At 42.1% G+C, this 27,576-nt stretch overlaps 1 protein-coding gene across 1 annotated transcript in view; it reads left to right on the plus strand.

The window, feature by feature from the left end:
- The window catches only part of ZNF804A (zinc finger protein 804A), a 279,078-nt gene that overhangs the window by 243,622 nt on the left and 7,880 nt on the right, over positions 1-27,576 (plus strand). Inside the window, exon 3 of the mRNA XM_070737489.1 lies at positions 6,822-6,952. Coding sequence (XP_070593590.1) covers positions 6,822-6,952 — 131 coding nt within the window. The remainder of the gene's footprint in view (positions 1-6,821; positions 6,953-27,576) is intronic.

A 27,576-nucleotide genomic window follows, 5' to 3' on the forward strand; every position in this document is an offset into this window, starting at 1 on the left:
GGTGCTCTATGTATAGGAACACCTTGTATGAGGTGCACTGGCTTATAGTAGACTTCCAGATGCAATTCAGGGTCTGATTATTACCTTAAAGCCCTACACAGCAGAACCAAGTTATATACATGACCACTCCTCCCACTAGATAGGGCAGAGTGAGAATGGCCGGGGTCTCCTGGGTATCCAGAAACCTGTGAAGTCCTGGCTATTTCCATAAACATCCACAAAGCTGACTGTGATGTAGCTGCAGCTGCAGCTGTCATGTTGCTAATGGGATTTCTTTAGGGCCCAAAACATGGTCTTTTTATTGTGCATTTTAACAGGCATGCATTCTAAATGAATTGGAAACAGTAAATGTTTGATTGTGACTTGACTGTCTTCAAATGTTCATCACCGAGGGTGCCTTAGTAGATGGATAACCATAAAAATATCTTTGTATGTATGGATGTAAATAATAAATGAAGCAGTGTTGTTTTATTTATTTATCCTGCATTGTCAATCAACTGACAAGCACACTTACTAATTTGATTTCTTATATTTTTTTATCAACCCAATAAAGCTTGTTGCTTGAAGAACACTTACTTTCATCCATCATCTCTCATTGCCTTATTTGAATAATATTTGTACTGATCCAGATGCAGTCTTAGCACTGTACAGCTTAAGAGCTGAAGGCAAAGAATCACTTATGTAAAATTGAGCTAATGCTGGCGAGACAGAAGCATCTTTCTTGCAGATAAGGAGGCATTTGTGTTCCCATTGGATATCTCCTTTTTGCCTTTGGAAGGAGGAATTTGGGCCTGGATCCCTTCTCAGTTACTATACTTTTAAGACAATATTTATGAAGCTTGACAAGTCTAAAATGCTTTAATTCCCAGAATTCCCTCGCCAGAAGTTGAAATCCATTCATCTTGCTAAGGTTGAGAATCCCTGCTCTAGGATTATCATTTTATACAGTTTTTAAAAGTTTCATGATAGATAGAAAACAATCTTCAGATGTGGGGGAAGATACCCCCTCGTTAATACTTAGCCAAATTAGTATTTTAAGCAGCAAGGATTTTATGCCCAAAATAAAGCTAATCATTTAATGGTGGCCCAGTTTGACATGGAAGAGATCAAAGAAATCCATGTTCACTGAAAATATCTGTAGCCACATTGTTTGGAATAATTAGCCAGTCATGGGTTGTCAAATATTACAAACCAAAAACGGTTGATTCAAATTTCTTGCTTACGAAAGGAGGTTGTCATGCTATTGGTACCCTGAAGTGCCTAACATCTTCAGTGATCCAAATGCATTGTAATTGAATTCTAAACTCCTTTTAGTGCTAGGCTGAATTAATCATGGTATGTACTCAGAAAATTGCCCACGGCTCCACTAGAAGGATCCCGATTAGGGTCACTGTCTGCTCCACTAGAAGATTATTTAAATGAAAGAAAAATAACAGATCCCTGCTGATAGGTTCCCCCCCACCTTTTTTTTTTTTTAAAAAAAAGGCAGGTAAACTAGTTCAGCATATTTTAATGTCTTCAAATAGCGCAGTCAGGGTATTTTGTGTGCCACAAATAAATATACAGAAATCAAAGGGGCATATAACAGGATTTCCCAATATTAAAATGTTCTGTTCGTCAAACAGATGTAGTGTTACTTGTATATTTGTATCCTGCCTTTATTACTTTTGCAAATGACTGAAGGCAGTGAACAAAGCCAGCGACCTCCCTCCTCTTAATTTCCCCACATCTTCCCTGTTAATGAATTGAGCTGTGCATCCCCACTCCCTTATTCCCAATACTACTGACATCTCTATATTTGCTGTTGGTCCTGTGATATTTATAGAGCAGCCTAATTTACACCCTTCGTTGTATTTCTGCCATCCACATCCATTGCTTCTTCCTTTTATTCTCTCCATTTATTGTGCCTCTAATATTCTTCTGTATGCCTTCCTCTCTCCTATTTCTAAAATTCAACCCTGCATGTGAGGTGTGCCGGGTTCTTCTTGACTGTCTTATATATCTACCTATGAAATGACTCTCATTGTCCATTGAATGTACCCCAATTCACACAGCAATGCTTTTATAATTTTCATAAAACCATAGAGTTCATAAAGGGGGGTATTAGAGCATCAAGGACAACTTTTTATTGCAGGAATACAAATTTAAATTGCAGAGTTAACTTAGGTTAGATCCATAAAGGAGTATGTATCTGAGAACTAATCCTAACCATAGGAATAGAAGCGGTTGAAACATTGAGTGCTGCTACATATGAACTTAAATCTCATTTAACAGGACTTGTATTTTCCAGTTGCCATAATACCTTATACACTTTATTCTTTTAATTCTATTATGTTAAAATCTTAGCAGATCTATAAATAGAGTGAGAAAGATGGAAGACCAAGGAAGGAGAAGGAGCTAATGACATTACCCCCAGAAGCCGAGTAACGACGCTGAGACATATTGTGGATTAAAATATGGGTCATTTATTGAATTAACATAAATTTAAATAAATTTGCATACGCCAATTTAAATATTTAAATTCAGAACGAACTAAGGACCTGCAGAGGCCAAAACTAACGGGGCGGAAATTCCTACCATAACATTCCTTGGCAACGTTGGGCAAAAACTCCCTGCTGACCCAGGTGAAGGTACCACCTTCACCTGGATCCAAGCCACGCCCCTTCGTCGTGTGGGAGGAGTCCACCCTCCAATCCCCGTGGGAATTGGATCCGGTGATTCCCATGGACATCCTCTCTCAAATCCCCGACGTTGTTCCAACCTCTAGTTCCTGGAGAGAGGCGGTCCATCACCCTTTGAAGGATGCCCAAAGGAGCATGCGCAGTTGCTTCTAATTGCCCATTTCCACCCCTAACCTGCCAAACCCCAATGACCAAAGGGAGGCCTATACCACTAAGTGCGCCGCACCCCCTAATCCCTCCTTATCCCTCTCTTTCTGGGGCACTTCCCTATTCAATAGGGTATAGAGGTCTATATATTCACCTCACCATATCTTATCCCTGATCGAGGGGTGGAGATGATACCCTAGGGGAGTGGATGGAAGGCCTACAGGGACCGCCCCCATGGTCAGTTGAGGTGGCCATGCTGTTACTGGCCATCCCCACTGCAGAAAAAGCGGCCGCAAGGGGGGCAAATCCCGGCATAGCCACCGACCACCCCCCCCACTACTGAAGGAGCCGCCTGGGTTCCCACACTGCCCGCAGCACTATATGATGGCACCACTTGCCCAACCGGTCCTGGCAGTGTCGGAAGCCACTGTGTAGGAGAACCACTGCCGTGGCTCCCCCCTGCCGATGTCACCGTGCTCACCAATGGCGCCCCGGTCGGGACCAAAGCCGGTTGGACAGTAGTGCCCCGAACCTGGGAGCACACTGTTGGAGTGCTGGGCCCCAAAGGGGGCCCAGACCCGCTGGCCCCACCGGGGGGTTAAGGTGGGTAACCCCTGTAAAACCAGTGTGTGTGCAAGAGCTACTGACTCACCGCTGCCATCCAATGGGGCCCCGGGGGCCCCGGCTGTCGCACTGGGATCCCTTGACACAGGGCCGCTCTGGTCCGGAGTCGGATCCTGGACTTCTTCGCTGCCTGGAGGGGCTCCCAATGCTGCTGAGGGCCTGGATCTGCTGCATGCCCTGAAGGCGGCTTCCCAGCGGGCATCCATGCGGTCCAGGCGATCTAAAAGGGCAGAAAAGGATTGAGCAGATATGATTGCCTCGGGCCCAGTGGCGGCCTGGTTGTCTGGAGGGGGCAGCACAGAGGGAGGAGGTGCTACCTCCCCTGCCTCCTTGGCCCTCCTTGTGGGGGCCCTGGCCCTCCGAGGGCAAGGACTCAGGGGACCCTGTGAAGAGGCTCGCCTCTTGGGGGCCATGCCTATGGGAGCCTTGAAAACCGAAAATCGGGACATACAAAAATGTAGGCCCGAAAAACAGGCCTAAACACCCCAGCCACCCGGATGGGAGGGTGTGGGGCCCCCGAAAGGGGGAAAAACCCCCAATTAAACCTGTCGAGAAAGCTAATTTAGCAAAACCCCAAACCTAAAACCCTTGTGGAAACACTGGAGCCCTGCCCTGACGATCCAAGCCGAAACCCTTAAGGGGTTAGCTTACAAAGCCCCAAGGCCCCGCAACCCCCACTACCCAATGGGGGGAGGGGGTAAGGTCCCTAGCCCCTATCCCAGATCGAAGGAACAAAATTAATAAAATCAGATACTATTTAAAATAAAATGAAAATAAAATAAAAAACCCCTCAGAAAAACCCCTCTCCTTGGCACAATTAAAGAAGCAGAGGCCTAGGCCTCTGATCCCAGAAGGCCTACCGGCCCACGTGGCAAAATTCCCACCCCTTATAATGGAGGGTAGGCAACCCTACTCTCCCCCAGCTAAAAAGTGTGTGTGTGTGTGTGTGTGAGGGGGGGGTTGCGCGAGGGGGGGTTGCGTGGGGGGGTCCAACTCCCACCCCTCCCAAGGGACAAACAAACTAAACCCTTAACAACCCCTGTCCTGCTAAAACAAGCAGAGACCCAAGCCTCTGCAACCAAAGTGTTCAAATGAAGGAAAATATTGAATCCGAGGCCGTTGCCTCGAATTTGCCAAACCTGAGCGAGGCCCCCCAATAGGCCCCGCCAAATGCGCAGTCCAATAAGCGAACAACCAGCGACAGGTTGTTCGCATAAGGATCCCAGGCAAGGGGGAGGTCTTGTCCAGATCGCCCTTAAATAGGGCGATCCAGGACCTCCCACAAATCCCAGCAGGCAGCGCGCCGTCCTGGTGCGCTGCCAAAAACTGAATTTCCAGTTTCCAGAGGAACCCGGAAGTCCAGACTTAGAAGAGCTGCCGGCAGCGTCTCCCGGCCCCGGAGGTAATTTCGGCTGGCGCTTAAAACCGCCAACCGTGCATTTGCATAAGTCTCACATTCCCATTATTAAAATCCTGAAAATTGGGATCAAATGACAAGTGCAGATCATCACTTCATATCTACTCATTCATGACTTTACACATGGGGCTGCATGTTTTGATCCAATGAAGACAGTTCTCGATTTTTAAAAAAATAAGAACAAAAGTAAGCTAAAAACTTACTTTTGACAGCTAAAACTGGTCAGACAAGGGCCAGCAATTCTCAGGCCAGGAAAGAACCTTTTACTTTATATGTAGATGCTAAAGGTCCATCGGCCCAATAGGCTAGAATGTAAACTTTAAGACACATTTACTGAAAGATCTTGTTTCCATTGTCTGTAGCAGTCAGGTTTTCTATGCATACATGTCTTTATCATTGTGTACAGGAAAGTTGATGTACCAAGTTATATTTACTAAGAAAATATGTGATTACTTCAATACCAGAGGAGGATTCCTGCCTGTTCTGGTTGGTTCTATAGAACTGGTAGTGGGAATTTCCCCCGCTCACCAGACCAGCAGTGATGGCCAGCTGGCCACGCCCTTGAACTGGCTCTCTCAGCAATGCTATAGGTGCTGCCATCTTGTTTTTTACTTCTGCACACTCACAGAAGCTGTTTTTTTTAAACTTCTGTGCATGCGCAAAAGTTGGATCTTTGGTCCTGTGCATGCACAGACAAGGGTGGAGAAGACATGTTTTCCCACATGGCGTGGGAGGAAGCGGACCGGCAGCAAGGTAAGTTAGAGTCACCCCTGATTAATACCATAGATAGACAGCGAAATATATTTTCCTTATATAATTGGAAGTCAGAGAAAACATTTTGCCTTTTGTACTGAAACCATAGGACAAAACACTGAGAAATTGGAAGGGTGGGGGAGGGACGACTTGAATTCTGTTTCTTTGCAGGTATTCATGTTACTCTGAGAATCTTTATCCCAATATCTGTCATCAAAGGCTTCATTTTTTAAAAAAACTTGCTAAAAAGGACCCTTGTCACAACAACTGGTAGTAGCTTTAGGGCAGCCTTGCAGGAGAAGAAAAAGATTGCTTCTGCTTGCCATAGTGTAAATATTTGTTTTAAAAGATTGCTCTTAATAAAGTAGTGCAGTGTTTGATTGATTCATCTGGCCATTTTTTTATTACACTAATGGAATGTGTTTATCTTCCAAGATTGAACATGTAATGGATTTGATTTTTGGAACATGTTTGGATACACAGCAGATTGAAAAATTTAATCTTTGATTAACTCGATGGAATGACTATGCACACTTCCACAAAGCAGCTTTAAGCTGCTCTTGTGCTGTGCCTATTTAGGGCTGAATAGCTTTAAAAAATACTGTCACTTTGGTCATAGCTTGAGAGGTGTTCATTCTGGACTGAGAGCTAATGCAGCCTCAAGCAAAAAAAAATAAATATTCTGCAGGTATGTCTACCTAATTTTCTACAAGTTAGGGCAATTTTTGGATGGTTGAAGTCAAGCAAGACAGAATTACTTTGTACATTGAGATTTTCTGTTGGTGTTAGAGTAGCTTCTGGATGTACAGAAGGAGAAGGTTTACAATCTGGGAATTCACATTCATAAGGCAAAGTGTTTTTAAAAATAAACAATAACAATTTCCCCAAATGCACATTTCCCCAAATGTAAGGAATTTCTGTCTCATTTTAAACTAATATTTTTAAACATTAAATAAATAGACAATTTTACTTAGTCTCTGCCAGAAAGTTATATATTTTTTTCTTGAACAATTCTCCTGGGATTTACAAAAAAAGAATGACTGTTGCAATTTATTTCAAGGAGAGCACATTCAATTCTTTCTGTCGAATAGTGTCGTCAACATTAAATTGTGGTATTTCAAAGTGATATCTTCACAGAAGTTCCTTTCTTTACATTAATGTTCCTCTTTTTCTTGCTTGCTTCCAATTATTTCTAACAGAGGCTCAAGGAGCTAAAACAGAGGGAGTTTGCTCGGAATGTAGCATCCAAATCAAGAAAGGATGAAAAGAAACAAGAGAAAGCTCTTCAACGCTTACACAAGTTAGCTGAACTGAGAAAAGAAGCTGCATGGTGAGTGAGAAGTTATGAAAAAGCAAAAGAAAGAAAGAAAGAAAGAAAGAAAGAAAGAAAGAGGGAGGGAGGGAGGGAGGGAGGGAGAACCTAGTTGACCATTGTGATGTCAAAGCAGAAAAACATAAATATTTTTTTTCCTGACAATTTGTACCAACTGACAACTAGATTTGGCACAATGTAAAAAAATAAGCATTCTAGAAGTATAGTTTCTTTTCAAGAAACTTAAACATTCAAGAAAAGGCATACATTTAACTAAAATAAGTCATACAATAGGTAGTGGAGTCTATGGGAGGGCAGAAGTACCATTTCAGTGCAAGCTCATCCCAAATGAAGGTGTATGGCTATGATCACACATTCAGCATATTGTCCAGTTTGACCACTCACCCGCCGATACCAGTGATTGTGTCCTGTGTGTGTCTCTCTCTGTGTGTGTGTGCATGTGTGTGTATGTGCATGCAGAAATGTATGTGTATTTGTGGACATATAAACAGCAGGTAGAGTGCTTTACTGCAGGCCACTGAAGCTGACTGTAGATCTGTAGTAGGTCAGTGGTTCAAATCTCATCACCGGCTCAAGGTTGACTTAGCCTTCCATCCTTCCAAAGAGGACCCGGATTGTGGGAGCAATATGCTGGCTCTGTTAAAAAGTGCTATTGCTAACATGTTGTAAGCCACCCTGAGTCTAAGCAGAATGAATGAATGAATGAATGAATGAATGAATGAATGAATGAATGAATGAATGAATGAATGAATCAACCAACCAACCAACCAACCAATCAATCAATCAATTGATGAAGGCAAGGACATGAATTTAAGTCAATGACAGACAGATTAAATATTTGAAGGAAAGAGATATCTTGGTGTGATGTTGACTCTGGACAACATTTTCAATAACATTGCTGGAAGGGAGACAGACTCTCATATCTGCCAAAAGAAGAAGGTGAGATGAGTTTTGTGGGTGAGCCCATTCTTCCACATATTTGTCTTCTTTTTGAAAATGTGGGTAATTAAAATTGTATGGATATGAATTTGGGAATTGTAAACAGAGAAGGAATAGCAATTTTCCCATGTCTGACATCAGGGACCTTTTGCTGGATCCAAAATCTCTCATAGATAAAGTCCTTCCCTTAATCAAAAAAGTGTTCTACATCAATCTCATTGATTATAACCCATCAAGTCATTATTGACTCCTCGCAAATGCATACATAGATTTTCTCCATGATGATCTATCCCCAATCTGATTTTACAAGTGTCCCAACAATGCACCTGTCACAGCTGTAATTTAACCATTCACCTTTCTGCTGGTTGTACTTTTCTTCTCCTTCCTTCTATCTTTCCCAGAATTGCAGCATTTTCCATAGAACTAGGATGTATGTGTCCAAAATTGGTTCATTTGAACCTGGTCATTTGTGCCTCAATGAGAATGCTAGTTTGTTTTGTTTAATGATCCATTGGTTTGTTTTTTTGGCTTCCCAACAGTATTCTCCAACACCAAAATTCAAAGCTGTTCCTGTTCTAGTTTTTTTTAAATCCAGCTTTCATTTCCATTGAGTGTCAAGGAAAAAACATTGCTTGCGTGCTACTGATCTTTGTATGAATAGACCCATCACAGCATTGAAATGTTTTTCCAAGTCCTCCATATCTCTTCTATCATGTGCTACTTTACAATATATTTCTTGATTACTTGTTCCTTCACTGTTGATTGTTGATCCTAAAAGGCAGAAGAAATCTACTGCCCATATTCATCATCAGTTCAAAAGCTGATTGTTCTACCTCTTGTCCTTACTTTGATCTTCTTTATATTTAATTTTAATTTTTTTCCCACTGTACTCTTAATATTTAGTATGAGGGCTTGCAGATCCTTTGTATTTTCAGCTATCAGTGTAGTATCATCAACGTAGTACAAGTTTTTATTTTTTCTTTCAATTATAAAGCCAGCCTCATCTTCTTGAAATCTGGATTTTCTTAATGTATATATTCAGGATGTAATTTAAATAAAGAAAGGGAAAATATTCAGCCTTATCCCATTCCTTTGCCAACTAGGAGCCAGTTTGTTTCATTGTGTTCAGTCCATTTTGTGGCTTCCTGACCTCTGTATACTTTTCTTCATGAAGACTGTGACATGTTCTAGGACTCTATTCTCTGAGTACATTTTCAGTTAGAATGTAAATTGACTTCTTCCAATCAATGTTCCCTCTAATTTTTTTCCGGTGTGGGCGGAAAAGTATAGTGTCTGAGCGACAGTCCCTTTGGGACTGGGCGGCATAGAAGTATAAATAAATAAATGAATGAATGAATGAATGAATGAATGAATGAATGAATAAATAAATAAATAAATAAATAAATCTTTTTTATTAAAAGAAATTAATAATTAAAAAAACCCAAAATCCTTTACTATTAAAACTAAAACAACTAGCAAAACTATTAATAAAAACAGGTGAGGGCTGGGTTTTTTTCTCTGTTATTATTTAAGTGCTTTTACCATATGCTTTAAATCAAGAGTCACTTCTCTCTCTGTTTCTATCTCTTTCCTGTCATTCTCTGCCTCAATCATTTTCTCGTTTCTCTTTTTTTCTCCCCTTTTTTCTATCATTTCTCTCTCTCTTCCTTCCACTCTTCTCTCTCTCTCTTTCTTCCTCTCTCTCACTCTCTTCCTTCCTTTCTCATCTTTCTTTCTTTCTTTCTCTTTCTTTCTCTCTCATAGAAACATAGAAACATAGAAGTCTGACGGCAGAAAAAGACCTCATGGTCCATCTAGTCTGCCCTTATACTATTTTCTGTATTTTATCTTAGGATGGATATATGTTTATCCCAGGCATGTTTAAATTCAGTTACTGTGGATTTATCTACCACAACTGCTGGAAGTTTGTTCCAAGGATCTACTACTCTTTCAGTAAAATAATATTTTCTCATGTTGCTTTTGATCTTTCCCCCAACTAACTTCAGATTGTGTCCCCTTGTTCTTGTGTTCACTTTCCTATTAAAAACACTTCCCTCCTGGACCTTATTTAACCCTTTAATATATTTAAATGTTTCAATCATGTCCCCCCTTTTCCTTCTGTCCTCCAGACTATACAGATTGAGTTCATTAAGTCTTTCCTGATACGTTTTATGCTTAAGACCTTCCACCATTCTTGTAGCCCGTCTTTGGACCCGTTCAATTTTGTCAATATCTTTTTGTAGGTGAGGTCTCCAGAACTGAACACAGTATTCCAAATGTGGTCTCACCATCATTCTATATAGTGGGATCATAATCTCCCTCTTCCTGCTTGTTATACCTCTAGCTATGCAGCCAAGCATCCTACTTGCTTTCCCTACCGCCTGACTGCACTGTTCACCCATTTTGAGACTGTCAGAAATCACTACCCCTAAATCCTTTTCTTTTGAAGTATTTGCCAACACTGAACTGCCAATACAATACTCAGATTGAGGATTCCTTTTCCCCAAGTGCATTATTTTACATTTGGAAACATTAAACTGCAGTTTCCATTGCTTAGACCATTTATCTAGTAAAGCTAAATCATTTACCATATTACAGACGCCTCCAGGAATATCAACCCTATTGCACACTTTAGAGTCATCGGCAAATAGGCAAACTTTCCCTACCAAACCTTCCCCTATGTCACTCACAAATATATTAAAAAGAATAGGACCCAGAACAGATCCTTGTGGCACACCGCTTGTAACCTGACTCTGCTCAGAATACTCGCCATTAACAATAACTCTCTGATGTCTACGCTTCAGCCAGCTGAAAATCCATTGAACTATCCAGGGATTAAGTCCAATCTTCACTAATTTATCTATCAGCTCTTTATGTGGAACCGTATCAAAGGCTTTGCTGAAGTCCAGGTAGGCAATATCCACGGCACCACCTTCATCCAACACCTTTGTGACATAGTCAAAGAAATCAATGAGATTAGTCTGACATGATTTGCCTTCAGTAAAGCCATGCTGATTTGGGTCTAATAAGTTATTGTTTTTTTAGGTGCTGATTTATCCTCTTTTATTTAGGTGCTGATTTATCCTCTCTTTCTTTCTTCCTCTCTCTCACTCTCTTCCTTCGTCTCTCATCTCTCTTTCTTTACTTCTCTCTCTTTCTCTATCTCTCCCCCTCTTGCTCTCTCTCTTTTTCTCACTTTCCCTCTCTTGTTTTCTTTCTCTCACTCTTTCTCTCTCTCATTCTCTCTCTCTTGCTATCTCTTTCTCTCTCCCCTCTTTCTCTCTCACTCTCTTTCTCACTTTCTCTGCCAGCCCGCCCACCCGGAACATTCAAAATAAGAAAACTCTTCGCTCTTACTTTGAATGTTCTAGGCGGGCACGCAGGCAGGGAGATGGGAAGAGCATGCGCCAGCCCGCACACCCGCCAGCCTCCGGAGAACGCCTGCCCCGCCTCTCTTGCAGCGGAGGAGAAAGAGAGGCAGACCGGGCGGCGAGCGGGCGGGCGAGCGAGCAGGCGGGCAGGCGGGGGGCAGCTGGCGCGCACTCCCCAAATCTCCCTGCCAGCCCACCCGCCCGGAACATTCAAAATAAGAAAACACTTCGCTCTTGAATGTTCCGGGCGGGCGTGCAGGCAGGGAAATGGAAAGAGCGCGTGCCGGCCCGCGCGCCCGCCAGCCTCCGGAGAACAGCTGCCCCGCCTCTCTTGCAGCGGAGGAGAAAGAGAGGCCGGGCGGGCGGGGGGCAGGGCCGAGAGACCAGGAGCGCGAGGGGGCCAGAGGCACCATGGAGAGGCAGGGGCGGCTGCGGCTCCCTTCTACTGCCCCTGCCTCCCCGCCCACCCCCCCACAGGCTGGCAGGGGGATGGGGAGCACGCAGCCGAGGAAAAGGGTGCGCGCGGGGGTATTTTGAAGCGCTCACGCGCTCACGCGCACAGCTTACAGGGAACGGTGCTTCCAATCTGTTGGGCTGTGTTGTTCTTCAGATTGGCTGGCACAGCTGTTTAGAATCTTAAATGATTCTTCTTTTGCTTGCCATATTTCAGTGGGCCTTCCATCAGTTCCTGTAACCTTTGGACTTTGCAATAATTAAAGTGCTTCTCTGAGCTTGGGTACTACTCAATTATCAATTAAGTCAGAATATGGATAGTAAACGTCATCTACTATCCAAAAACATATCAAATCTGATTTGGGAGTGTCCTATTTGTTGTTGTTGTTAGTTGAGAAGTCATGTCCAATCCATTGCGACCCTACGGAAAATGTTCCACCAGGCCTTCCTTTACTCTATCCTCCTCTGGAGTCCATTTAATCTCACACTGACTGCTTCAGTGATTCCATCCAGCCACCTCATTCTCTGCCATTGTCCCCTCCTTCTTTTGCTCTCAATTGTTCCCAGCATTAGGCTCTTCTCCAGTGAGTCCTTCCTTGTCATTAGACGGCCAAAGTATTTGAATTTCATCTTTAGGATCTGGCCTTCTAAAGAACAGTCAGGATTAATCTCCTCTACGACTAACCAGTTTGATTGATTTGCAGTCCAAGGGACTCACAGGAGTCTTCTCCAGCACCATAGTTCAAAGGCCTCAATTCTTTGCAAACCAATAATTTGGAAAATAATATTTAAGCTTTCATGTCAGGTACTTTAAAAAAAATTAATCTGTAAAGAAGCATCTACATTAACGTTCCTATATAGTTAGTGTAGATTATAAATGAAATATAGTCTTGGACAGCCCATTAACACACATGAGCAATTAACATCAGTGGACTTGCCAAAGGCTTGAATATAATCTGCTACTTTATAGTTAACTGTTCTGGATTCTGGTTAGAACTTCGGTTAAATTGAAAATAACGCTTACTGAATGCAGGATTTCATAAACAAAAACTCCATTTTTATTTCTTCTCTCCTCTGTATTCAAAATGCATTACAGGCATTCACATTCCTTCCTCTCTTATCTTTAGCAATTAGAGCACACAAACATATTCCTCCAAGCCTCCTCCCTTATCTTAAGATTTATGTCTATGCAGCATAGTTGAAAGCACTAAAAACATCTGTGAAATAGCAAAGAATGAACTAACTTACTTCATAGCCAACACATCGATGATGGATTTACAACATTGACAACTCCGCCCTTCTTCCCCGCTGGCTCCCGGACGTGACAAATAAATCACTTCAGTAATTAACACATTCCTCCCCTTAATATCTCTTCCCTAACACTTGTTCCCTGCGCCTTTGAATCCTTCTGAAATGAGGATTTAACCAGCAATTATCTGTCTCTTCTTCACTGGAGTCTGGACTCATAGCAACATCCTGTGGCTGGCCTCCCACCTGTTCTGATACCTGTAACACAGGACCTGCCACTAATTCATAAACACTATCTGTATCAGAATCATCAAGCTCTTCACCATCCTGCAACTGACCAGGAGTATATACAATAGTTAACTATGCTCATATTTTCCTTTTTCTGCCTTCCTACATGTGCAACATTTCCCATAACTTATTGGAAAGGGGCCAGAACAACATAAGTGTGAAAAATTTAATTCATCTTGGCCTGTCTACTTCCTAAGAACCACATTTCTGACGTTATAAATTCAGAAAAAGTGTAGCATAAAATGAATAATAGAAATGATGGAAAACTATCACCTGTATCCCCAGGAATAAAATACAGTGTTAGTTTGCTGCAGTCATAGGTCAACAGAATTAATACAGATAGATTAACTATGTTATAATCAATCAACAACTCTTAATTATCATTGGATAAAATACTTCAACCATTTTCATAGCAATGTAAATGAAAAAGCATTCTTCTAGTGGCTAATAATGAAGAAAGAATTAGACTCTTCTTGTTAAAGTTTTAGAATAAAAGTACATAGTTGGCAGTCTGAGTCTGTTTTCACAGGGCTAAACTTTATTTATTATGTGCAATCTTGTTAAATTGACCAATGGAAATTTTGGGCTTGATTGAGGTTGTAAATCGAGGACTATCTGTATTCCCATTAATCTCCTGTTAACTTATAGCCGACTATTTTAAGGCCACAGTGATCCAAAAACTCATGGATGAGAGAACCTCAGTGTAAGAGTTCTTTTTCATTAGCAGGACTACTGCCTAACTGACAAGAGTCGAGAGAAACAAATAGAGATGAGAAGCATTTCAATACAATATCATTCCTGAACCTAGACATGAACATAGACAGGACAAAATTGATATAACCTTTTCTGAATTTTGGGAGGCAGATATGCCTACATACAAACTCTGTACATTATGAGAAATCGCACACAAAAACATGACTATTATAAAAAAGTTACACAAAAACATATCTGATCAAATAAGTTCCAAATATGAATAAAAATGCAGGTAAAAAAGCTATATAACAAGGAAGAGAAGAATATAGCAATTAAAGATTTGAGATTAAAAAAAATAAGAAGCTAAGAAAAATCAAATTGCAAATGTCCAATTTGCAATAGTTGAATGCAATTAAAAACATGGAAAAGAACAGACATTACCATTTCAAGGTTAGTGGAAAACAGATAGAAACATAGAAACATAGAAGTCTGAAGGCAGAAAAAGACCTCATGGTCCATCTAGTCTGCCCTTATACTATTTTCTGTATTTTATCTTAGGATGGATATATGTTTATCCCAGGCATGTTTAAATTCAGTTACTGTGGATTTATCTACCACGTCTGCTGGAAGTTTGTTCCAAGGATCTACTACTCTTTCAGTAAAATAATATTTTCTCATGTTGCTTTTGATCTTTCCCCCAACTAACTTCAGATTGTGTCCCCTTGTTCTTGTATTCACTTTCCTATTAAAAACACTTCCCTCCTGGACCTTATTTAACCCTTTAATATATTTAAATGTTTCGATCATGTCCCCCCTTTTCCTTCTGTCCTCCAGACTATACAGATTGAGTTCATTAAGGCTTTCCTGATACGTTTTATGCTTAAGACCTTCCACCATTCTTGTAGCCCGTCTTTGGACCCGTTCAATTTTGATGTGACCAGTAACTTTTTACCAGCTGAAGGTCTTTGTTTTGCCTAAAGGTGACTGACAATGATGTTAGAAAAATAGAGACACAATTTTTTAAGGATTTTTTTCCCTAAAGTTTTTGGACAATATCTGTTGAATGTTGTGCTAAACATAATATATGCTTGTGTATAATTTTCCTTCCCCTCCTCTATAAAACTAAAGTGAGGAAACTATGCCACCAATTTTAAACAGTTTGTCAAAATTTGACACTGGATTTCTGAGATTCTGGCATCCACAAATTCATTCTGATTATAGAATGAAACAGGAATTTGAATATATGGGCCTTCTTTTCATGTACTGTTTTTCTCCTTAAATAAGTGCATTTGCTATAAGCCCAGAGAAAGTTAATTTGAGGTAATACTGTAATGTCAAGCAGATCTAACATGGAAATAATTTCACTCCATCTTTTGCTAATCAGTGCTCCTTATATGTTCCCTAAAGATAGCCTTCAAATATCCAAATGGCTTCCCAGTCTGGAATTAGATAAACATAAGGTGATCTTAAAAACCCAGGGAACCATTATGAAAATGTATGATTAGTCAAATGTTTAATTACATTAAGTAGTAACATCTACACAAGTCAGCCTGAACACAGAGGCTGCTGAAGTAGACCCAGAGACAGGGTTTTGAGCAATCGGTACTTTTATTCAGCTCAGAGAACAAGTGACAGCTCAGCAAGGTAAAGTGACAATTCAGCGAGTACCGACTGGCTCTGCAGGGAGAAACCGCTTCTTTTATACTTTTGCGGTTCCCGCCAAAGCTAGAGCCGGCCGCGTCTGAGCCAATCAGGAGCGACTTCCTGCTTGGGCTCAGACAGCGCTGGAAAAGAGGAACAAACTATTTACAGCGTTACAAGGTAGCCATTCCAGGATACAACACCCCTCCCCTCATAGTTGGACTCATCCATCAAGAAAGCCACGTGACGAAGTCGTCCAATCGGTGAGGCCTTCGAGGCTCTCGCGCTGACCTGCGCAGTCCAATTTCTCCTTCGCCACTGACTGTGGAGGATGGCTCGCCGCTGCTCTCCCGGTGCGGCGGACTTGGCCTGGCGGGCCCAACGAAGGCCTCGGAGGACGAGGATGGCTCGGCGTCGCTGGATGGTTCCCCCTGGCCCGATAAGTCTCTTTGCGTGTTTCTTAGTTCGGGCAATGTACTAAAGTCTGTTGAAGGGGGAGAGTCCAAGTCAGCGGGTTGTTGCAATTGGTTTTCAGTTCGTTTCCGAATGTGGTCTATGTGTCGTTTCCACAAACGACCATCCTCCAGTTTAACAATATAAGTCTTGGGTGCGTTTTGCTTAACAATAATTCCCTTCATCCAGTTTACATTTCCATCAAAACATTTTACATATACATTTTGACCCAAATACATTTCTCTTTCTGGTTTCATGCACATTTGGTTATTATTCACACAGAACCTTGGATTTAACCTGTCTAATGGTGACCTCAACTTTCTCCCCATCAATAACTCTGCAGGGCTTACATGTGTGTGCGAGTTAGGGGTAATGTGCTGGGTTAATAAGAATTGGTCCAAGTTCTGTTGCACATCTCAGGGCCTGACCTGTGCAATGCCTCCTTTGCCACCCTTACGTAACGTTCTGCCAACCCGTTAGCCCAGGGCGAGTAAGGCGAGATGAGGGCATGCCTGACCCCTAGGCCATCTAGGAATAATTCGAATTGCCTGGCTGTTAGTTGTGGTCCATTGTCAGACACTAATAGATCAGGGCAACCATGGGATGCAACAGTCTGCTCAATACCTTGATAGTGGCACTTGTGGTTATGTTGTTCATTGCTATTATTTCCAACCATTTGGAGAAAGCATCAACCACTATTAGGAAGTACTGAGACCCCACTGGGCCAGCAAAATCAATGTGGATCCTAGACCAAGGGCCAGCAGGCTGTTCCCACTCAGCCGGAGTTGTTTTGGGGGGACTGGGCCTTGACTCTTGGCACGGGTCACACTTTGAAACCCAACTTTCAATATCAGCATCTAGCCCTGGCCACCATAAATGCCCCCTTGCTAGGCTCTTCATCCTGACAATCCCAGGATGGCCCACGTGTAACATTCTGAGTACCTTTTCCCTTAGGCGTTTGGGGATGATCACTCTATCCCCCCACAGCAAACAACCTTTTACATATGATAATTCAAGCCTTTTGTTCTTAAAATCACACAATTCAGGTTTAACAATATCATTTTGCCATCCCTTTAGAACACAGTTCACCACTTGTTTAAGGATTTGGTCTTGCTGCGTGTGTGCAGCTACCTCTTTTGCTGTGGTTAGTGGGTTTTCCTCGAGTTCTATCATTAGCACATCTGTGGCAGGAACAGGGTCTTCTACCAAGTCTGCTATGGGGCATCTGCTGAGGCCGTCTGCATGATTGATTTCCTTCCCCCCCTTGTGGGTGAGCTCATACTGATACCCTGAGAGGAAAAGGGCCCATCTGATAGTCTTGGAGACATAAAAGGTGGAGTGGGCTTGTTGGGGGCTAGCAGGCCTAGTAGGGGTTTGTGGTCAGTGACTAGCTCAAAGCTTCTTCCAAAAATGTAATTGTGAAACTTCTTTACCCCTGCCACTAATGCTAGAGCCTCCTTGTCTAATTGACTATAATTCCTCTCCGTGCTGGTCATGGTTCTTGAAAAGAATGCTATTGGGGCCTCTGTCTTATTGGGTAGAACGTGAGCTAAAACTCCTCCTATGCCGTACGGCGAAGCGTCGCACGTGAGCCTAATGGGTAGTGAAGCACTATATTGGACTACTACACTCTTAGATGTTAATAAATTTTTTATTTGACAAAAAGCTTCACGTTCAGTTTTCCCCCATGTCCAGCGGGCTTCCTTCTGGAGTAAACGATGGAGAGGCTCTGCTACTGTTGCCTTCTGCTTTAAAAAAACGGAATAAAAATTAAGGAGGCCCAAAAATGCCTGCAACTCACTCTTATCTCGTGGTTCTGGGGCTTCTCTAATTGCTCTCAGCTTCTCTGTTGTGGGGTGGATGCCTTCTTTATCTATCTTATACCCAAGGAATTCAATACTGTCAGTTCCCCAGACACATTTATCAGGCTTGATACGTAACCCTTTGTCCTGTAGCCTCTTAAGTACTTCCCTTATTCTTTTGTTCACTTGTTCCTGGTTTTCCCCTGCAATTAAGATGTCATCAAAATATGGAATTGCCCCATTTACCCCTGACAATAGGCGTTCCATGATGCTCTGGAATATTCCTGGGGCTATGCTTACCCCAAACTGTAACCTCGTGCATTTGAAAGCCCCCCTGTGTGTTACAATCGTTTGAGCGTTTGCTGTTTGTTCATCGACCGGAAGTTGCTGGTAAGCCTGCGCCAGGTCGATCTTTGCGAACCTTTTCCCTTCCCCCAGGGAGTGTAAGAGTTGTTGCACAACCGGAATGGGGTAGGGGTGGTGTTGGAGTGCCTTATTCAGGGTTGATTTGTAATCAGCGCAAACTCTTAAGGAGCCATCTGGCTTCAGGGGTGTCACTATGGGAGTTTCCCATGGCCCCTGTTCCACAGGGACCAAGATACCTTGACTAATGAGTTTGTCCAGCTGTATGTCTAGCTTGGGGAGAAGCGGGAGGGGAACCCTGCGAGGTTTCAGTCTAACCGGTGGGACCTTGGGGTCAATAGAGAAAGATATGGGGGGTCCCTTATACAATCCTAAGGTGGGGCTGAACACTTCAGGGAACTCTTTCACAAAGTTAGGCATAATATCACAGTTTACATTACACACACCCGAAATTTCGATCCCCAACGGTTCCATCCACGCTAGCCCTAGCAGGGAGTGTTTGGCCCCCGTCACGATAAGCATGGGAAGGGTACATTTAACATTCTTAAATGCAATAGGTACATTTGCAGTTCCCAGGACCGAGATTACCCCCCCTTGGAAGTCTCTGATCACCAAAGAGGTTTGAATTAGGTCAGCCTTAGACACATTAGGCATATATAGCTTAAATTTTTCCCAGGGCATGATGGTATATCTCGAGCCCGTATCCAGCTCCATTGAGCAAGGCTGGTTATTTAGTAACAATGAGATAACAATTTTAGCCCCCTTTTTGGTTGCCGTGTTATTCACGGAAAATTGAGAGTTACCTCTATTGTAGTCTCGGTTAGCGGTGGGGTAATTCCTTTGACCCGAGTTGCGGAACGGTCTCCTTTCTCGCGATTGGGGGGGGTGGTTTTGAGGTCGCTGGTATTGTTGTGTGGCAAAAGTTTCTTCTGGTGCCGTTGCCCTGCATGCGATGGCGATGTGGCCTCTCCGGTTGCAACGGTGGCAAGTAGCGTCACGGAAAGGGCATCGATGGCGCTGGTGATTTCCCCGGCAGCCCGCGCAGGGGGCTGGGTGAGTAGCTCTAGGGTGTCTCGGCTGGTCTTGCAGGAGGAGGCAGTTGTCCCCGTTGCTAGTTGGCTGGCTGCGGTCGTCTGTTCCCATGGCGCTGGGAGACTCGGCGTCGATTTTGGCAATGGTTTCTCGCCTTCCGTGCTCTTTTAATTCTCTTGCCGCTGCGTCGGCTGCTTCCGCGGTTTGCGCTAATTTGATCACGGTTTGTAGAGTCGGCTCTTCTTCGGTGAGGAGTTTATTTCTCACTGTGTTGCTCTTCATGCCGAAAACCAAGGCGTCGGTGAGGCGAGCTTCCGGATCTTGAAACTTGCATTGAGCAAGTACCGTTCGAAGCCGCGTTGTGAATTGGCTTATCGACTCGGTTTCTCTCTGAGCCATCATGTGAAATTGATGCCGGTAAACCATGGCTGGTCTGGTTGGTTTGAAATGGCTCGCTAGTTTCTGTTGAAGGACGTCCCACGCTGTGGCTCTTGCTTGTTCTGGTTCGGTGAGAGTTTGGGCAAGTCTACAGATCTCTGCGCCGCAGTAGTTGAGAAAAATAGCCCGTCTGCGATCGGCTCCGGCGTCCTGCATTCCCGCCGCCTCGAGGAATATCTCGAAGGTGGCCATGTACTCGTCCCATGTCATTTTCTCGGAATCGAAGAGTTCTGGAGCCTGGCCGATCTGGATTTTGTCCATGTTGCACGCGAAGTTCTTCCGTTCGTTCGTCGCCAGTGAAGTAGACCCAGAGACAGGGTTTTGAGCAATCGGTACTTTTATTCAGCTCAGAGAACAAGTGACAGCTCAGCAAGGTAAAGTGACAATTCAGCGAGTACCGACTGGCTCTGCAGGGAGAAACCGCTTCTTTTATACTTTTGCGGTTCCCGCCAAAGCTAGAGCCGGCCGCGTCTGAGCCAATCAGGAGCGACTTCCTGCTTGGGCTCAGACAGCGCTGGAAAAGAGGAACAAACTATTTACAGCGTTACAAGGTAGCCATTCCAGGATACAACAGCTGCCTTGTGATTGCTGAACTCTGTCATACTTTTAGATCTCTCAAGTTTTATAACCTTTACTGAGGTGCAGCCACACGTTCAAACTGCTAATAGTGTAAACCATAACCTCTTAGCACCCTCTAAATCCTCCGGCTGCCATTTTAATGTCATATCCTATAGTTTTGAAAGTGCTGCAGCTTTGCCCTCATTATGGAAATATTGAACCTATCACAATCTAGTGGCTATTTTTTCCCCAGTGATAAAAATGTGATTGGGAAAAAAAATACAGTCCTCTGAAAAACAAGATTCCCCAGGAAAGGGAAAGCGAACAAGAAATAATTGCAACAAGAAAATCTAAAGAAAATTAATTTCACTATGTACCCATCATCCAAGATTTTCTATGGTAGGTTTAACATATTTTCTAAAATCAAAATACATATGAAATCTACAGTAGGTTAGCAAGTGTAAGGGTCCATGAATTCGTTATCCTCTTAATAGTTGTTTTTGTTTCCACTAATATGGATATAATTTGTGTCATTTCAGAAATATGCCAATGATCAGACACTTGAATTCCTTTGTTCCTAGTCCCACTTCTTGAATTCTGCCCTTTTTCATTTTTGTAAGGCCTTGTAGAAGTAAAAACAAAATAATTGTCTTATAGAAAAGCAGTATTGCCTAGATGCAGTAAGGGTTGAGGCAGCACTCCATTGGAAGGAATTTCTTTGTTATACTAGCAAAATGCAGTAGCCATTCATACCAGAGATATCCATGCATGAAGAGTCAAAGGGGAAAACAATGCAAACTCCATTCCTTTTGTACATGTACATTATATAAATTTTACCCACATAACATCACAGCCATAAATCAAATGATTGGAACTCATGTTGCAATGGCATAGAGCTTCTTCCGAGAGGTGGTTGTTATTATTATTATTATTATTATTATTATTATTATTATTATTATCATCATCATCATCATCATCATCATCATCATCATCATCATTTTTTGAGGCAAGTCCCCAATCCCACAGATACCTCTGCTCTGTAGAAGAGCACTCTTTAGAAGAAGCCATTTTGCCCAAGCCTTCAGAGAAGCAAATATGCTCTTCACAATTTGCCTTCAGTTTGCAGTTTGGTCAACAGTTTTCATTAACATAACTCTTGTTTCTTTCACATTCTCCCTCTCTGCTAAATAAATACCTTTTGATTGATTATTGTTTTTTTTTCTACCCATGGTTTTAATTGTGTTAAATGATCTATTTTCCTCCAAATCAAAAATATATCAAGGACATTTACATAGTCAGAGCCTAAGTAATTAGAATGGGGGACATTTAGGTCCTTCTTTTAACCCAATACACAGCAAAGATCTGACTCACCGAAAGTATTTAGCCTCATAAAGTTCTGCTGAGCAGTTTAAAACCAGGAATTTAGCTTTACTGAGTTGCAGCCTGGATTTTATATTATTTGCTTCTCAAGCCTTTGTAACCTTTAAATAACTCACAGCTAGAGGGCCATATCCAACTCCCCATGCTGTGCTAATGATTGTGTTATACTTAATGGTATATTTATTAATGGGGGTACTTCAGAGAGGGTGAAGGACAGTGGATCAACCTATGTGTATACATATCTGAAATTGCAAGCTGGATCCCTGGGGTACAGTATATATTTAGATGCAGCTATAAATGTTTTAGAATTGCAGTTAAAGAGTCCTACATGCTACATCAGAGAAAATGCAAGCCCGGCTGATAGAGGGTTGCTGTGGCTCTTATAGCAACTGTTCTAAATGACTACAGGAGGTTCTATGCTCCTATTCTCACAACAATTTTGGCATCTAGTAGGAATGTGTTTAAAGGTCATTTTAAAATTGCTACCACACTATGCATTTCAAAAAAAAAAGTAGTTAGAAACAGGGGAGAAGGGGGCTGCTATGAGACTTCTAATTCAGCTGTGATTGCTTCCTGGGAAAACATCATCCACAGCAAGACTCCTTCTAAAAGGGCTTAGAGAGAGCCCCCACCACCTGAAAGAGAGAGAGAGAGAGAGGGAGGGAGAGAGAAGGGGGGAAAGAGAGGGGAAGGGAGAGGGAGAGAGAACTATAAAGTGGGAAGGAACCATTTACCCCATCAAACACAACTGCCTGCTTGGAACAGAAATCCAAATTAAACACCCATGATAGCTTCTGCTAGAATATATGCAGTGAAGGGAGGAGCGAGGGCATAACTTCTCCAGGTAATTGATTCTATTGCTAAATTCTCTTACAGTCAAAAAATGCGCTTCCCTTCCTAATAAGTTAAAGTTTGACTTCCTGCAACTTAAATCTGTTATTCCTCATCCTGCATTCCAGAATGAATAGGTCTTGACCTTCTGTGAAACATCCTTGCAGGTATTTTAAGAACACTGTCAAATCCTCTCTTGCACATCTCAAAGCTCAGCCTTGCCTTTTCCTTCAAATCATTCTTCATTTTCGTTCTACCCTCTATCCATTCTAGTTGGATTGCTATAAACTGAACCCAGCTCATCTGAATCTTTATTAAAGTGTGCTGACAAGGATCGGATTCTTCTGTTGTGATGAGTCTGACCCATATAGAATAAAGTAACATGCCTGCTCCCTCTGATTTGGAAATTATGTTGAGGCAGCCTAAAGTTACATTCGTCTTTTGGCAGCCAAATCAAATGGTGAGCAGGTAGAATATCAAGAACCCTTTTTTACATATACTATCCATCATATATTTGCCCAGTTGATATATTTCCCTAAGAACTTTGTCTTGATTACATTTCTCTAACCTATCATGATCAATTAAAATTTTCTGCATTAGTAGATCTCTATCTATTATTTTAGCTTTCTAATCCAATTCTGAACCTTCTGCAAATCTAATTAGTATTTCTTTCACCTCTTTCTCAAACCCATTAATGAAATTGCAAAAGACCACTGGGTTGAGGACCAAGCAATCCCAGTCCTTCTTTTAATAAATCCCATTCATTTGCTCTATTCTAATTATGAGAATCCTATCTCTAGATCTCAATTATTAAATTATATTTCTTTCCTTAATTGTTGAAGCTAATTACATTCATTTTTTTAAATGAATACAGTATATAGCCGTGATGGCAAACCTATGGCACAGGTGAAGAGGTTGTACCAGAGTCCTCTATATAGGCATTTGAGCTGTTGCCAGCTGCTCTTCTGGTTTTCGGCATACCAGCTGGTCTTCAGCTATGCTGGAGCTCCAGAAACCCAAAGACCAGCTGGCCAATGCACATGCATACACCACCCACCTGGTATTCAGGTTTCCAGCACCCCAGTGCATGCATGCAAAGACAGCTGGCCAGTGTGCATGTGTGCGCTGGAAACCCAAAGACCAGGATGCATGCTCTGCTGGCCAGCTGATATTTGGGTTTCCAGCATTCTGGTGTGTGCATGCACACATGCATGCATTTCAGTTTGGGCAGTTGGTGTTGAAAAGATTCACCATCACTGCCATATAGAAATCCTCACGAAGAGAGCTCTTTTTGACATTTGTGTCATTTTCGTTAAGTCCCCATCCAGTTCATATTGAAGGCACCATTCAAGCCACTTCTGGATTGAAAGTATTAACTGATAGCAAAATAACATAACAACAGAATAAAAGAGTTGGAAGGGACCCTGGTGGTCTTCTAGTCCAACTAGATATTTAAGCAGGTGATACTTTTCATTCTTGACAAGTGATTGTCCAGTCTCTTTTGAAAAGTCTCTAGTAATGGAAGACCATTATCATTACATGATCACTGTAATGGAGACAGTTGTGTGGGCTCATATCATGTCACATCTCAAAGAGCTGGAGTGTATGAAGGGAGCCATGCAGCAGCACTCAGTTCTGAAAACATGGGCTTGTTAATCTCCAGCCCAGCAGCATAACGATGTGAGCCATCATGCTCCTAGGGTACAAGTCATTATTGGATAAATTTTTAGCTGAGTTTTCTTTTGCATCCTATGGTCCTGAGGAGCTCAACAATCTCACATTATTTCTACTCCTTTTGAAATGCAATAATTCCATAACATCCAGAAAATGCTGATCATGATCCTAGAAACCCAATATTTCCCATGGACATCATTTTGACAGGCAGTCAATCATTTTCTATATTTTTCTTTCCTTGTCCAGTCCTCTTTTCACAGATTGAAAGGATGAATGGGAATACCATCTGAGCTCATGAGTTGTGCAGCTTCTGTCCCCTGGTTTCAAAGCTGCCTCTAATTGGTCTTGGCAGTATCATTTCAGATCCAAAAGTCAAATTCAAGACAATTTTTACCTTTCTCTGACACAAAAAGCCTACAGAAAATGCTCAATTGTTATTCTATCCTTGTAGCTTGCAGATACTATAATTGGCTGGTTCATTTGCCAGATAGCTAGTAGTTAAATGTGGACTGGAATCACAGTGCATTTTCCATAAAAGATGGTTACATTAGGCCAAATGAAAGATTCAACAACTATGTATGTGCTCAGTTTTCCAGGAAGCAGAAATTTTGCACGGAAAGAAATGTGACCTAATTAATGAGGCTGAGTGGAATACTTGAATATTTTTGCGGCAGAGTTCTCTGTGTGGTAAAAGTTTTATTAGATTCATGTTGTTATATTTCTTTTTTAAAAAATTGTAACTGTCTTCACCACAATAAATATTAATGCATATTATTTATATCAAAATCCCTCAAGCCACCACAGTAAACAGCATGGGTTCTTTGTGAGGAATGTAGAGTGCTACTAAAACTAACATAAAATGTCAAGCAGTTGCATATATTGATCTGTGTTCAAGAATCTTTGGTAATATTTAATGCCAGGATAATCTTAAACATTCCAAGAGGGAAAACATGTTAGAGAATGGTTCATATATGCAGGTTTTATCTAACAGAAATTCTGATGTTGTTTGACATTCTAAAGTGAGTCATCAGTAAACAATTACCGAGATCCATACCTCAAGAAGGCTCTAAGTGGGATCCTCTTAGCTATTAGTACTCCCCAATCTGATTAGTGTACCAAGGAAAGAAAAGCAATCCATTCACTTTTATTCAATGTCATTTTCTACAATTTATTGGAACCTAGGTTGTGTGGAGTATGGTTCTAAGAATTCTAATTATTAGTGATGGGCGAACCCAACAGTGTTTGGGTTTGGCAAGTTCGGACAAACTTTACGCAAAATTCGGCCGAACCCAAACTTGAACCCGAACGGGGAATCCCTCCCATGAAGAGATTCTGGTGGCGGAGCTTTGATGTCACTGGCAGGTTGCTAAGGGCACCAAGGTGATCACTTTCTGGATTCCATGGAATCCAGGAAGTGATCACCTTGGTGTCCTTAGCAACCTGCCGGTGACGTCAAAGCTCCGAACGCCAAACATGACCCCGAACTTTGCCCGAAGTTTGAAAAAATTTTGGGTTCGTGTTCAGCATACCGAAGACCGCAAAATTCAGTTCAGACCCGAATTGTGCGGGTTCAGTTCACCCATCACTATTTATTATGAGTTACCTTAATATATTTGTAGAATGTAAAAGTAGGATATTCTGGCTAAATACAGGCAGTTACAGATATTGATCTCAGAGGAAAAGAACAAGTCAGTGGAAGAAGGGAATAGAAAAGAGGAGGAGGTGATCCCAATGGGAGAAGTGATAGCCATTGAGAACATCTTGCACAAGCATCTCCAGATTCTGGAAACTGCTTCTGGGTGGAGAAATATTTCTGCATCTATTTTTACCATGTTTTATGTTATCACAACAAAAGGCTTAGAAATTATTACAAAACAGGAGAAAATTTCAATAAATTCTCAACTTGGGCATCCTCCTCGATTCACAGCTGACTGTGGAATATCATCTTTCAGCTGTGGTGAGGAGGATATTTTCCTAGGTTTGCCTGGGACACCAGTTGCAACCCTATTTGGACAGGGAGTCTTTACTCACAGTCACTCATGCCCTTATCACCTTGAGGTTCGACTGCTGCAATGCTCTCTACATGGAGCTTTGAAGAGTGTTTGGAAACTACAAATCATGCAAAACGCAGCTGCACGAGTCTTTATGGGCTTTCCAGGCATGCCCATGTTTCTCCAGCCCTCCACAGACTGCGTTATTGTTTTATTATTTATTAGATTTGTATGCCACCCCTCTCCGAGGACTCGGAGTTGCTGTTTGGTTTCTGGATGCAATTCAAAGTGTTGGTTATGACCTATAAAGCCCTACATGGCATCAAGCCAGATTACTTGTGGGACTGCCTCCTGCCGCAGGAGTCCCAGCGATTAGTTAGGTCCCACAGAGTCAGCCTTCTCCAGGTCCCATCAACTAGACAATGTCGCTTAGTGGGGCCTAGGGCAAGAGCCTTTTCTGTGGAGCCTCCAGCCCTCTGGAATCAGCTCCCCCAGAGATTCGCACTGCCCCCACCCTCCTTGCCTTCCACAAGAGTCTCAAGACTCATCTGTGCTGCCAGGCTTGGGGCCATTAGACCTTAGTCCCCTGGCTGATGAATGTATGTATGTCTATTGTGTGAATAGTAACGATTGATTTTTTAATATTATTGGGGATTTTAGACTAATTAGTTTTAAAATTAATTGGATTAAGATGTTCTCATTTTTTTATATATACGCTGTAAGCTGCCCTGAGTCCTCAGAGAGGGGAAGCATATAAATCCAATAAACAAATAAATAAGGGCCTGAGATGGAATTCTTACAGGTAACATATGGTAATTTTACAGCAGCATTCATATTATCTTCTGTCATTTCCAAGGAAAAATGTCATAAGGAAATTCCTCCCATTGGGCTTTCATAGCGACAGTGCTGCTGTTATTAGAAAGAGGAATATATATCCATAAAGAATCATTGCTGGAACTTTTTTCTCATGGAGAAATTGTCCACTTAGCTAGCATTATTTGGTTGGGAATTCAGAACCACAACAATTGAAGAGGAAGTGAAATAGGAACAGGAGGATTTTAGAAGACAGCTGGTGAGCCTGTGGAACTGCTTAGTTGCATTAAATGAAAGTTGTTTACCTAATGGAACGAAGCTGTATGTTTCAACTTGGGTGAATGGGTTGTGTGTTGTTTGCTTGCTTGTCAAGCATATGCTCTGAGGATGATGGGCTTATGATTACAGCTGATTCAGAGATCATATGGTCTAATGTTGATGGAATCATTAAAAATGAAGTCATCCTGTTGGTTTGTGAATGGCATGCAGATTGCATGGTGACATGTCTGCCTGGTATTAAGGTTATGAAATTGTGTCTAGTTAAACTATTAGCTAGCTTTTGGGAGGACTGTGTATGGCACCGAGATCCTACTGACGTAATCTATTTTAGTACCAATAATATTGGAATATGAAGTTAGCCAGCTCAGGAAACC

Source organism: Erythrolamprus reginae, chromosome 1 (genome assembly GCF_031021105.1).
Source record: "Erythrolamprus reginae isolate rEryReg1 chromosome 1, rEryReg1.hap1, whole genome shotgun sequence".
NCBI lineage: Eukaryota > Metazoa > Chordata > Lepidosauria > Squamata > Dipsadidae > Erythrolamprus > Erythrolamprus reginae.